A 14,788-nucleotide genomic window follows, 5' to 3' on the forward strand; every position below is an offset into this window, starting at 1 on the left:
ATTAAAATAATCACCCATTAAGCACTTACTACTTCCAACTGTATTTTAATGAGATATGATCTTAGTATATTTAATAAAGATTGTAGTCATTTATTTTATATACTAAGTACATATTTTAAATGTAAAAGTTTAATAGATATTTTTTTGTTGGTTTTATCTAATATCACTCAGTTTTTACATTCATATTTTAACATTGAATATTACTAGTATGTCTTCATTCACCTAGTCATTATCAATCATATCATTAATTTATATATTTCACTTTCATTATGGCGCTGAATAATCCTGAAGGGTTCCAGTGCTTGGTCTTCAAGACCTAAATTTCATAATCAATCAGTCTTAAAGCATACAACCTTACTTACAAAATTTAGAACTGTCCTGATTCCTTTTTTTTTAATAATATATACTGTAGTTCTTAGCCTAACTGGTTCTTAACAATTTAAGTCGCAAAATTCATTATTTCCAGATGATTGTTTGTCAATGGAAATCAGCTTATTTTCCCTTCCTTTCAAAACACGCTCAGAATCCAGCTGCCACAACCTTCAGGGCTAATATCGCATTTTTGAGAGTAAAATGCATTTTTCCTAACATACAAACCCGAGATCCTTTACATATGGGGATACTTTCAGCGAAGTTGAACAAGGTCGCTAAAGACTTACAGGCATGAATTGGTATCACTACCAGCTGGGCATGTGGTTGGTGGGGAAACCCACACCAAATCGCCCAGATTCACGCATTCACTTTACTTTCTGGTCTAGGCAGATTGTGGGCTGCGGAGGTGGGTAACCTGAGTAAAAGACCTCGGTTTGTATGTTAGGAAAATGCATTTTACTCTCAAAAATGTGATTTTTCCTACACAAATACAAACCCTTGGTCCTTTACATATGGGGACTCAAGATTGGTGGGAGGGAATCTGAGGGAGGTCTCTGAATGACTGGAAGTTCAACGACCTCATGTACACACTGGGGTAAGAGCCAGGAGGACATGGCCACTGGACCGTGAGCACCGTTGTGAGAACTGTGGTGTTACGAACCAGTCTACTAGACCGTCCTAGCTGTGACGAGGTTACGGTACGTAAACGATCACACAGCGAGGCGAAAGCCAGAGAGAACCCTTCCCAGCCACATTAGGGGTGATTGGTAAATGTCGGGGACTAAGGACCAACGTAGAGAATGGGTTTGGTAATTGGCCCGCAACCCTTCCCTGCCTTGTAGGGGAAAGAGGGGACATTACATCTAATGCGCACCTGAAAGGCAAGAAAGACAGAACACTCGAGTAATGAAACTCACCTGCGTCAGATGTCCGGTTCAGCTTGTACAGCCTAACTCTCTACCTGAGGGAAAGGGTAGGATGATAGTGGAGGAAGAGGGAGCCAGTCACTCACCTTTCACGCCCAATCACGCACGCATACAACAGACGAGACGTAACTCTGTCCTATAATGGGCTGGGTGTTACACCTGTTAAGCAGCCACCACTGGTCCCAAGGAGAAGGTATCTAAGACCATGGGTAACATCCTCAGGTAAAAAGAGGTGAATGTGGTCTCGTGACCACACCCCAGCCTTTCAGTACCTGCTGAACCGACAGGCTTCTTCTTGAATGCTAAAGAGGGCGCAACCCCTGATTTTACGTGAGCACGGGGGCATAGAGGGCTGGTGACGTCCTCGCCAGCCGTTGCATACGCTTTTGTGATAACCTCACGAAGCCAGAAAGAGATCGTGTTCTTAGATACCTCCTTCTTGGGGGTCCCGGTGCTAACGAAGAGTTGCCGACACTCAGGCCTGAGGTGTCGCGTTCTCTTCAGATAGCGCCATAGCGCCTGTACAGGACAGAGTCGTAGCTCGTCAGGGTCATTATCTACTGTACAAAGTCACTCAGGGATGGGGTCGTGAAATACTCAAACCAAGAGTCAGGGACCACTGGGTTTTGAGTTTCCGCTACAAACTCCGGGACAAATTCGAATGTTACTGAAGCCCACCCCCTCGAGTGTTTAACTGAAAAGGAAAGTCCCTGTAATTCACTAATCCTCTTCGCCAAAGCCAGGGCTAGAAGAAAGATGGTCTTGAGGGTCAGATCCCTGTCTGTGGCCTCACGAGGGTTCTAAGGGGGCAATTTGTTAGGCTCTACAAACAAGAGACACGTCCCACTGGGGGCCTGAGTTCCTGGTGGGCAAGACCGTTTCAAGCTCTCATTAGCAAGGATATTTCCTGGGATGATGAAATATCGATGCCTTTCAGCTTTCAGCTTCAGGACCAAGGCTAAGGTCACCTGTATCCTTTACTGCTGAAACTGATAAGAGCTCCACAAGGAAGACAAGGAAATCTGCTACCTGCTTTAGAGTGGTTCCACTGGAGAGTAACCACACCAACCACAGAAGACGTCCACTTACCCTGCTAAACCGCTGCGAGGACTTTCTGGAGGTATCCTGCCATCTCTGTTGCTGCACGGCGCAGAAAAGCTCTCGCCAAAGAGATGGTGGATAACCTCCAGGCGTAGAAGAGACAGGAAGCAACGTGTGGTGGTACCGCCCCACGGGGCTGACGAAGTTAGGTTGTGCCAGAGGGGAGCCCTTCAGAACGCCGGAGAGCAGAGCCAGCAGGTTTGGGATACCAAGTGGCTTCCAGACACTTGGGGGCCACCAGGATCATTCGAACCCGACTGAGAACTGGGCAAAGGAGACAGAACGGGGGAAAGGCATACACTTCGAGGTTGTCCCACGAGTCTTGGAAGGCGTCTTCCTCAGCTGCCAATCGGGTCCGGTATGACAGAGAAGAAGGTCGGAAGCTTTCTGTTGTACCGGGTGGCAAACAGGTCGACTACTGGACGCCCCCACAGATGGAAGAGTTTGTCCACCATGCTCTGATGGAGGGACCACTATCTGATCCCGACGGCTGAGCGTGTCCGCCAGGACATTCCTCTTGCCTGGGATGTACCTGGCCGACAGCTTGGGAGACAAGACCCCCTTGCTTGTTGATGTATGCCACCACGGTTGTGTTGTCACTCAACAACGCTACCGAATGTCCCAACAAACGGTCTTGGAAGCACTGGAGGCCTAAGAAAGCTGCCTTCATCTCCAAGACATTGATGTGAACGTGTTGGTAGTGTTGGTCCCACGCACCTGAAATCAGCAACTCCTCCAGGCGTGTGCCCCAGCCCTCCTTCGATGCGTCTGAGAAGAGAAGCAAGTCTGGGGGGCGAGAAGACAGCGGGTGTCCCTATGCAGAGGTTCCTGTCGTCCAACCACCAGGTGAGATCGTCTCTCACCTCCTGAGAGATAGGGACGAGAACCGACTGGGGTTCCTGAGACTGATCCCAGAAGTCCCTCAGTCTCCACTGGAAAGTCGCTCAGTCTCCACTGGACAGACCGAAGGCGGAGTCTCCCATGCGGAACAAGTTTCTCCAATGACGACAGGTGGCCGATCACGACTTGCCACTGTTGAGCAGGCTGGTTCTGTTGTGTTAGGAACTGCCTCGCCACCTTCGGGCAAGGTCCTCCCCCCCACCAACCCAGGGATGAGGGACTCTGGGTGAGGGGGGAAACTGAGAGGCGTGTAGGCTAGGTCGACCGATCTCGCCTCCTCTGTGACCGCGGATGCAGACACAGGGGACAGGGAGATGGATTCCGTCAGGGGCAGTAAGGGGAGGCCATCAGGACTCAGATAAGACTGAGAAGGATTAACCACAATTGAAGTCGAAGGAGCCGAAGACAGCCCCTCCGACGCCTTGGATTCCTTCCGCTTATATCTGGGTCTAACGAGAGTACCTATCCCACTGCTCAGGAAACCAAAGCCTACACTCATCACTTGAGTCATCAACAGTACAATCAGGGGGGTCCTTGATCCCTTTACGACATTTTTTGCAAAGGGAGTGGGGATTTGAATCAAGCTGGCAGCTGAAGGTGCCGCACTTTTATCCTTACCAGGAAAAATCCAAAGCACAGTGGCTTATCTGAGTCATGGGTTTGTAAGAGATCATCCATCTTACAAACATGCACAAATACACAGGGGAACAAGCCAACAAGAAAACAGGAACAAACACACCGTGATAAGGTTGAAGCTTTAGCATCCAGAAGTCTGAACAGAGAGCCGCAAGAAAAGTAAAGTGAATGCATGAATCTGGGCGGTTGGTACTGTGGGTTTCCCATTGTTACCAACCACATGCCCAGCTGGTAGTAATACCAACTCATGCCTTGTAAGTCTCTAGTGGCCATGTTCAGCTTTGCCGAAAGTATCCCCATGTGTAAAGGACCAAGGATTTGTATTTGTGTAGGAACAATAGGAATTTCAGTCTTTTGTAGGCATCTTTAAGCTGGCCAATCGTGAATGAGATCTACTCCAAAAGAAATAAATATTAGAACACATATTCCCAGAATTTATAAAAAATAAACTTACACAATGAAAAAAGCATCATAATAATTAAGGAAATGTATCTAATCTTAAGCTTGCCAAATAACTTGACATCATGGAAATGGGAGTACTGTACAGTACTGGGAATACAAAGGACAGGAAGGCCTAAGAGATGAAGAGACTGCTTTCAAGAAGAAATGAGGACCAAAAGAAATAACAAAAGGAGAACAAAAGACAGGAACACCTGGAAAAGGCTCATCAAAAACAACAACCCCAACTTGGGATTAAGATGAGAAGATGGTTTAATTTAATCTAATTAGGTAAACTTGTAAGTTGATGGTTTTTGTAAAATGCAAGGTGGAAAACAATTTAAGCCTATACTATACAGAATTTCATTACAGTAACTACTGGAAAATGTGAAATAACCACACTAGTCAAGGATGAAAAGCTGAAAATGTGATAAAACTGGGACAAAAAATAGAACAGACCAGTGGGAATTCAGGTGGAAAATGCACAACACAATAAATGGGGGAAGGATCCTCATAAAGGAGAAACTCTGATGGAGAGGTAACTGGTGATGACTGGAATATATGTACAGGTTTTTCTAGTGTTGAATATGTGACTAGACTGATGTTATGGGAAATAAGCAAATAGTACTGAAAACGAATATGATAATTACTAAAGATATACCATTAAGCAAGAATGACAGCTATATTCTGCAAATGCATAACAAGGTGAAGAATAATATCAAATCAAAAGACATTTGGTGACAGGAAGCCAAAAAAAAAAAAAAAAAAGAACTCGAGGAGCTTTACTCCGACATGAATTGTAAGTTTGAATACAGCCTAAAAGTACTATGTATACCATTTTCCAAATCTCACTGAAAAAGAATTGTGGCTTACACTTCCACATCATCAGTTTCATTTGACCAGCCTAATCAATAATGCATATGCAGTAGCATTGCTGTTAATAATCACTGGCTTTTTTATGAATTTACTATGGCCCCATTCAAGACTCGCCAAAAAAATTACTGGAAAAATGCTATGGAACATAAGAATGCGTCAAAGTTAAACTATACAGAATACTCAAATACATTATCTGGTTGGTGATTCTAAAAATTCCTTTAAATGATCATGTAGTACTTGCATATTTTGAGTTATAAAATATCATTAAAAAAGATTGTACTTTCCTTGAAAATTTTTAAATTCAGTTATGCAATGTAAAATTTTGATAATGATTCCACGCTACAATCACTAAAGGTAATATGCCACATACACTTACCCCCATATAATGCCTAAAGTATGTAGTGCAGTAAGAGCTGAAATCACCTGGGATGACCATATCTTTACAATGCCTTCAGGTAATCTTGGTCGTGCATCGTGACCTCTATTGGCTGAGTACTGCTCCAACAAACTCCCAATGGAATTCTCTAGTGGCTCTGCATATTCCCCAGGACTAAGATTGTCTTTGGATTCATTTACACCAACACTGTAGTTTCTATTATCATCAGTAGTGTCTCCAGGTTCCTCAACTAGATCATTACTAGGTGGTTTTGTGTTTTGGGAACCAACCTCATTTTCAGCTTCATTCTTTTCAGCAGCATTTTTCTCCTTTTCTTCACTCTCTCTGGTAGAAGGTTTAGACGGTAAAGTTAAAGAGTTTGAATCTTTAGACAACTCTTTTTCTATTGTACCAGTTTTCTGACTAGAAACTTCAATTTCCAAATGGGCAGCTGTGGTGTCATATACAGTTGCAACCTGAGAGCAGTTTTTAATGTCATGGCATTTCTCACCCTTAGAAACTGTTTTTAATTTATCTTGTTGATCAGGAGCTGCACTTGCACCATCAAAAGGAAGTTCAGAATGCTCAACAGACCCACTGTCATCTGAATCATTGAATGCTAAAACACTCTGGGTTTTACTCTGCTGCAATGTATGATCAACATTCTGTAACAACATTTTTGAGTTTCTTATCAAGTCTTCTATATCAAGGGAAGCCAACTCAGAGTCTTCTCTTTTTGTCCATGAAAATGATGGTAAAGTTACACTTGCAAAAGACGTGTCTGTCACGCTAATATCATCTTTGTCCTCATCAACCTTTAAGTGAGTGTCTGGACTGCCAGTCCCTACCCTTGTAACCAAAACAGCAGAAGCACCTTTTCCAGTATCTGAACTACCCTCTACATTATCACATAATCTGTATAAACTATCACACTGGACATCTGCACCAACATCACTTAAATAACATGGAACTTCCTCAATCACAGTCTCTTTACCTGAGCTGGTGTGACCATGTCCTTCTGCTTGGAAGTTATGATCATAATTTTTCTCCTCATTTTTCAAGTACGACTCATCAGCCTCTACTGCATCAAATGTTATCTTGACTTCTGGCAATGGTATGGGGTCAGGCAGCAGATCAGGAACATTAGGAGGCAAAGAACAACTAAAATCTTCACTAACACCCGAAAGAGTGTCACTTCCAATACTAATACTGTCTCCATTAATTTCAGTAGTATTACGAATTTCACAAACTGCACCACCAATGATGTCTCTCTCTTCAGCTGTTGATAATTTGGCATCTTTTACTTTCTCTATATCCTTAAGTGCACCTTCTTCAGTGCATGTTGATTCCATAGTTAAAGCTCCTGTGCTACTAGATTTTGGCACTGAATCACCATCCTGATTTGCATCATTCCCAGCACGGGGAATAACGACCATGGAAGAAGAGGACGGTAAACTGGGAGTGTAATCAGAAAATATTGGCAAATAACCATCTGGCAAACAAGACGAAGATGCCTCAGAACAAGTAGAGCATCCATCGACTGAACCATTATCAGGCACACTGAGGAGGTTATTAGACGGAGGAGGCGGCAAAGGGCAAGACTGTTGTGAGGAAATGTTGGATATCATAGATGGAGTCTCACAGAGGGATAAACCATCGACAGCTAGACCATCACAGTCTGTATTTTCCAGTAAGAAGCGGTGGCCAGCATAAGTATTTGCCCTTGTTATGTCAAACAATTCTCCATGTCCTGGATTTGTTTCTGACACATATTTACCAATGTGACTCCATAATTTACCACCACTGTAAAGAATAAAAAAATAGTATATTAACTACATATGTTGAACGTGTAAGATAAATATGCCTCAAGGTAGACAACAGTTACCTATACATGAACTGAACATGAGAACTAATTTTAAAACAAAATGTTAACTAACATTTGCTATCACATCAATACAGAATGCAAAGAAATATATAGTATAAGTAAGATAATAATCATTGTTGAAAGAGAGAGGGAGAGGATAATGTGCTTAGCCTGCACAAATATTTAAACAAGTTTGTACTAAAAACTCGATCAATTTCCTTTTGTACAATGGCTCATGCAATAAATATGAAAGCCAGTAGACAAAAAACCTGAAAATTTTTTCATTGTTACTAATCATTTAACCAGATCCTTATGGCAACAGAACCTGAAGAAATACCACAGACTTACTAATCATTTAACCAGATCCTTATGGCAACAGAACCTGAAGAAATACCACAAACTTAAATCCATTTGCTTTCATACCTGTGGGACTCTACTGTGAAAAAAATATTCTTTAGACATGTTAAGGTTTTTTTCCAAGAGAAATTCGTGTTCATTAAACAATGACATGCAAAATGCAAAATATTCAACATAAATTGACATTCAAGCAATGCTAAACAGCTTCAGTCATTCTTGGAGGAGTGTTTCAGAAGAAATATATCAATGTTGTAACTAACAACAAAGTGTGAAGTTTTTTCTCTCAAATTACTATACAACAAAGGGGTCTGTGAAATTCAGGCAGCACTCACTTACTCCAATGAGAAAAGAGGGATAGTTTGGAAGAGTAAATGACACCTACTAGCTATGACCTTCCATTCTCTTAAAGAGTGCTTTGCACTCACCTGTTAACCACTATTGGAATCATACCAATAGTTTCAATATTAAGAATAGTCCACTTCTATGCATCCAACAATTTATTATGATGAACTTCATAGGATTTAGCCCATGCAATATAATTTATAAGAGGTGTGTTTGCCATTGGGGGATATAAAGAGAAAAGTCATAACATACAGGTTGATAATGTAAGCACACATACATATGTAGATGAAGTGCAAATAATGCAAGTAACCATAAACTGTCTCATCAATACATATATATAAGTAGTATAAATAATGCAAGGTGCACATACTAACCTAATAAATTTGAGCACGAGGTATATGGCGCTGTCAGTCTCATGGTACCTAATGATAGGTACCATATATGGCACATTTTGAGGCACAATTGTTTTCTCCCCACTTCCACTACCACTCTTGATAAGCACCTGGAAGGAAATGAATATGTACACAATGAGGGTAATTTTTTTTTTTCATCTTAGCCTTATTTGTAAGAGAAATTTTTAAGATGACAAACGTCCCAGGAACAGTTAGTCAGAAAACAAGTAGATATGTAAGTACCAGGATGAATACCAGTATAAAGGCCCAGAAAAAGAATGATTATATAAAGAAAAACCTAGACCAGACAGGAATTCAGCCCGAAGTGCAAAAGACAAAAGAACTCACTTCAGTTCTAAGTGGTAGAAGGAAAACCTGACAAAAACCAAAATGAATCCTTTCTTGTAATACTGCAAAAAGTATGAAAAATCTCTGCAATAAGTATGAATAAAAGTATGTCCAATCTTACGCTAGGAGGGCTGAACAAAATTCATTCTGAACCTCAAAGCACAGCATATCAGTTAAATTATCTTACAACAGCAAATAATGAAAGTTTGTTATATTAATACAAGTTTAAAAAAAAGTAGTTATGGATAGCACACTACAACTGACAGAAATCATTAAATGATACCTTTACATTAGCTTGTTTCTTTTATCAAACAATTACCTTAATAGCAACAGTATCTCCATTTGTCGTATCTGTGGCTATGATTATGGAGCCTGTTGAGCCAGCAACCCGATATCTCTTGAGGTCTGATGCCCGACACTTCAGACCAGCTTCCCCATTTACATCAGCCTCTACAGCAGAACCATCACAATCCTAACCAATACATAAATACATACAAATCACAATTCTGTATCTCAAATGATATGTTCACACAAAATGGATGATAAGTAATAGGTTTGTATGGAAAAATTGTTTTTAACAAATTACATTTTTGGAATACATTATAGAAATTGTGTCTGTGGTGGGCACAGCTTTGCTGTGATTGGGAGTGGCCTTCTGGCAGGGAGTTGGCAAAAATGGTGAAGTGGGTGTAGCTTAAAAAGAGCACAGGTGCATCTAGAAGGTCAGCATGGGAACAGAGGAGAGTATAGGCAAAGACTCAGGTGTTGGAGTCTTCATGAATGAGGTTTAATGCAGGATACTTCATTTCCTAACAAAAAAAAACACCAGAAAGCTGTCATTTTCTTATATTCACACTGGTGGCAGTCAATTAATAAACCAATGGACAGACACTAAGACAAACTGAACAAAAATGACTCATTTGGCAGAAGTAAACAGACAAAAATTGAAAAGCGAAAAGCATCTATTTGCTACATTTAACCATACTTCTAACAGATGCCTTGGATGAGCCTATTATCTGGTAGTTAAATCAGCCCAATGATCAAAATTCTTCAAATTGCAATATTCTGATTAACAAAAATAGATCTCAATTAATAACTTGCAACTCTAAAACTTGATGACTGGATAAATTTGAAATGTTAAAGGATTTGACAAAATTTCCTTATAGGAATTTATTGCTGCTAATTTGAAGATATGACATAACTGCTCAATGTGGATTTCTTTAAGAAACAAAGAAAGCCCCATTCTACAGGTAGGCTTTATTTTTGTTTGTTAATATCATACTCATCATTTAAAAGGTCTACAGTTCAAACAGGCTTATTCACAGGAATGTTCACGAAAGTTATGCCCTGGCTGTCCATTATCCTCATTCCCTTTTATGCTCACATAATTTGGGCTTCAAGATATTTCAGAATTTATAATAATTTCAATTATTTTACAGAATAAATGCTTGATCTAATGTACAGGAGAATTTCTGAGACAATTCTGAAGAGAATCTTTAGCATAAAGGTATTTTTACTGTTCTAACTGCTGATAATGATGAATTCAGTTCAGCTGTGGAAATTGAGGCGTTTTAGTATAGAAAAATGAATTAGTACATACACCAATGAAGCCTGCATAATAAGAATATTTGGAATTATCAGCAGAATTGCATGATATGAGTCTTTGCTGTCTTACATTCTCTACAGCAGTTTTTATGCTGCTCATTATTTCTTGGTAAATATTAAAGAGAAGTACAAAAATGGACCTGGCCCAGAGTAGCAAGAAGAGGGATCTCTGGTATGCAAATTAAGCCTAGGTGGTAAGGATGGAAAATTATTTACTAAAATACTATACAGGCAGTCCCCGGTTTACATCGGGGGTTCCGTTCCTACGCTGCGACGTAAGCTGAAACACAGCGCAACCCGAGATGTCGTCGAAAATCGTAAGAAAACCTTACTTTTAACTGGGTGTCTTGAAAATGAAGTTACCTAAATTCTGATTGAGCTTTTCATCACAAAATCTCCAAATTTTGACCATTCTGCTGTTTTGGAGCCATATTAGGTTCCAGTCTTCTGTTGGACTGGCAAACGTAAACCCAGAACATGCGCTGTAACCCGGGAAATAATTTTTGATGAATATTTTTGAAGAGCGTCGTAACCTCAGAGCGACATAAACCGAGTCCAATGTAACCCAGGGACTGCCTGTATCTCCTTCGACAGATAACCTTTACTTTGGAAAGTCACTTGCATTTCACATAAATCACTCTTGTCCCTGATACAACAGTAGTGATTTACTGGTTTTAAACTGTAGAAGTGTTAAGCACATTACTCTATTTCAGAATACAAAGTGCCTTCTCAAAGGCATGAGATACAGGAAAAATTAATATGAACATACATATTTATATAGTAAAAAATACAGTATTTATTTGATAGCTGACTCATGGCCCAAATAAAACCAAATTATGTATGGAAATCTGTGCATCCAAGTATTGCATATGGAAATCTGTGCATCAAAGTACTGCAAATTTAAAATGCCAATAATGTAACGAGCACTGTAATTCTAACCTGATCCTTTCTCTTATCTTTACGCGTCAATCGCGCTACTAATTGTTCTGCACGTTGGAGGTACTGAGCCGTTTTACGTCTCACAGCTTCTCTTCGGCTTCCATCTCCATCTCCTGGAACAGTAACAGTCCACAATGAGCAAAGACATTCCTACTTTAAGCAATAAAACACACTAATATAATAATTTGGACAGAATTTCCTAAATGTTGTTTTCATTAAAATATTTTTTTTTCCTTTTTTCAGTGTAAATTAAAAAATACAAACAATGTGCTAGACGAAGATCTGATTACTAAAATTTACAAAAAATCTGCACCAAGCAGATTCTGTACTCTGATTACCAACCAGCCAGCTTTTAAATGTTGTTGTAGATGTTACACAAGACTGGTACTTTTTACAGTGTCACAAATATGCATCACCAATATTGTTAACTCAGCTTTCATGTCAAAAACGAAAACATAAGTATGAGACTGCAACTGCAATATTTGCACATGCCAGAAAGGAAAAATCAACACCATAATAGACAGCATTAATTGAACACTGTAGATGTCCAACATTTTCAGCCATAAACTGCTGCTAACTGTGCAATCAAAAACTTTTAACCATACTAACAGGATACAATTCATAAAATTCATGAAGCTGGCAAATGAGATTTTTTCATCATCATCATCATCCAGGTGCCATATCCCCAAGGACGTTGGTAATCGTGGCTCGCCACTCCTCTCTATTTCCGGCTCTCTGCAGCAACTGAGCTGCAGACATTCTCCCTCCAGTCATTCTCACCAATCCATCCATATATTTTTGTCTAGGTCTTCCTCTCAGCCTCCTTCCATTGATGTTATCAGTGAGAGAGAGATGTTCTAGTTCTTGTCTTCTCACTATGTGACCCACAAACCTCATTTGTCTACCTCTCAATGAAGCCAAAAGTTCTCAGAGATCTCAATGCCTACTCTCTCCAATACCTCCTCATTAGTTTTCAATTCTGTCCATGATATTTTCAGCATCCTTCTCCAAAACCACATTTCTGCAGCCTGTAACCTCTCCTCGTCTGCCTTCCTCAAGGTCCAAGTTTCACAGCCATACAACAATACAGACCAAACAAAACATTTCACAAACCTCCTCCTTAGATTCATAGATATTTTCGAGTTGGTGACTAATTTCTTGATCTTTCCAAATGCATCTTTTGCCATGGATATTCTCTTCCTGATCTTATTTTCGCATTTTCCATCACTTGTGAAAGTGCATCCTAAATAATTAAAACTATCAGTTTGTTTAACTGTTTCAGCATTAATTCTTATATCTGTTCTTGGGGGGATTTCATCTTTGGTGATAACCATAACTCCTGTTTCCTTAATATTTATTATTTATTGACAGACTTCTTTTTCTGCTTGACTGGTGTAAAGTAATGATTAAAGCTTGAAGTTTATCATGAGAGTCTGCAACAAATATGCTGTATCATCAGCATATCTGATATTATTAATATTGACTCTCCAACCTTAATTCCTTCCATATCTCTGAGATCTCTCATTATCATTTCACTATATAAATTGAAGAGATCAGGTGATAACACACAACCCTGTCTTACACCTCCCTTGATGTGCCGAGTCTCTGATTCATCATTTTCTACTTTCCCTGATGCCTCTTGATTCCAGTATAAATTCTTCATCAATCTTAGATCTTTCCCATCGATATTTATCTGTTCCAATATCCTATAAGGTCATAATGTCTAACCTTGATCAAAAGCCTTTTCATAGTCAACAAAACAAACATGTAGATCCTTTTTCACTTCTGTTGCTCTCTTCATCAACATTCTCAAAATAAAAATTGCATTTCTTGACCCTTTAGCTCTCATAAAACCACATTGTTCATTGCCAATCTCTGGGAGTATCTTATTTCGTATTCTATTCAAAACAATCCTTAATATTACTTTTGTGATCTGACTCATGATAAAAAAAATTACAATGAATTCAACATGCTGTGAAATAAAGCAAATTTTTCTTTAAGACTGTATCAATTTTTTATCATTTACAATTTTTTATCATTTACCACTTGTCAAAATGATGGAAGTCAAAACAATGTACTGTACTATTAATGTTTAATTACATTTCCTGTATTCTAGAAATGGTCTTACAGAGGAATCACTCAACAGAAAAATGCAAATATTTTTGTTCTATAAATACAAACCACTAACTACATTTACTTATTCACTGTCACCCACAAGGTATCTATCTATCAATCATTATGTGTGTGTGTGTGTTTTTTTTTTGGGCAGAGTTTTTCACACAATTTTCACTGTAGATTGCCTTTGTAGCATTGACTTCTTTTGATACTGACTTTTTCATATTTTTTTTCATTTCTGCCTTCAATCTTTTTCAAATTTCTGTTTAAGGACACACAGTTGAGGTGTGGTGTCCATTTATTTCACTTGCTACGGGTCCATTTTGCCTGTGTCGCAGGCTTTGTCAAGCAAGAACTAAGGCACAATAACATCTCCATTCTATTTATAACTCTAAAAGGATGGTAGTTTGGTATTAGGGGGTTGCTATTACATACTTTTATTTACAATGCTTAGTTTACTAGGGGTGGTTAATTATTTACATTATATTTACATATGTTATTACGTAGTGTAACTAAATTATTCTATCAGTTTGACATTGTACTTCTACTTCTTATATTGCTAATAAAATTATTAATTTCACCATCTGTGGTGTTTGGGCAGGGCTTGTTTTGGTGATGATCTTGACCCTGTCTCTTGTCCCTGGGTTAGTGAGAGAGTAGTGCCCTATCTCCTTCCATCTGGACATTTAGTGTGGGCTTGTTGGTTGTTATACACACCGCTTCTGTTATTGTCATGTCCAGATATGTATTGCATTTGTATTTTATGCTGGTGTTGTCTATCAGTTCTTGTAATGATGGTTTCTTGTCGTGCTTGTCTGTGTAGTGTTGAAAGATGGCTCCTGTGTTTCTGTGCACAACTAATCTTCGTCTAAGTGTAGTTGATAACCTATCAATGTAGCTTTCACTGGAAGGTCTGCATTCCTCCTCAAGGTAAATAAATTCATAAACCACACTGGCAGTCTCCTTTCCATGTGATACAGTGGGTGAAGGCCCGACGCACATATGATTGGATTACTGCACTAACCGTTTATCTGCCTCAGGGCACTCACCTCTCCCATTAAGGCAAAGTCCAACATTCTTCGCCTTTATGTATGCCTCTGTGTCATATTTTCTTGTCTCTGTGTTTACTAATACGTCTAAGATGGTAGTTTTTGGTCTATGCTGTGTTCTATGGTGCAATTCAGCACAGGTTTTTCTGTAA

The 14,788-nt window shown here is 39.5% G+C and overlaps 1 protein-coding gene across 2 annotated transcripts in view; it reads right to left on the reverse strand.

Moving 5' to 3' along the window:
• The window catches only part of LOC136833354 (ribosomal protein S6 kinase delta-1), a 57,524-nt gene that overhangs the window by 3,755 nt on the left and 38,981 nt on the right, over positions 1-14,788 (reverse strand). For both annotated transcript variants that reach the window (XM_067095381.1, XM_067095380.1), the window contains 4 exons: positions 11,473-11,585; positions 9,248-9,400; positions 8,563-8,690; positions 5,626-7,428 (listed from right to left, as the gene is read on the reverse strand). In XM_067095381.1, coding sequence (XP_066951482.1) covers positions 5,626-7,428; positions 8,563-8,690; positions 9,248-9,400; positions 11,473-11,585 — 2,197 coding nt within the window. The remainder of the gene's footprint in view (positions 1-5,625; positions 7,429-8,562; positions 8,691-9,247; positions 9,401-11,472; positions 11,586-14,788) is intronic.

This window comes from Macrobrachium rosenbergii, chromosome 51 (genome assembly GCF_040412425.1).
Source record: "Macrobrachium rosenbergii isolate ZJJX-2024 chromosome 51, ASM4041242v1, whole genome shotgun sequence".
NCBI lineage: Eukaryota > Metazoa > Arthropoda > Malacostraca > Decapoda > Palaemonidae > Macrobrachium > Macrobrachium rosenbergii.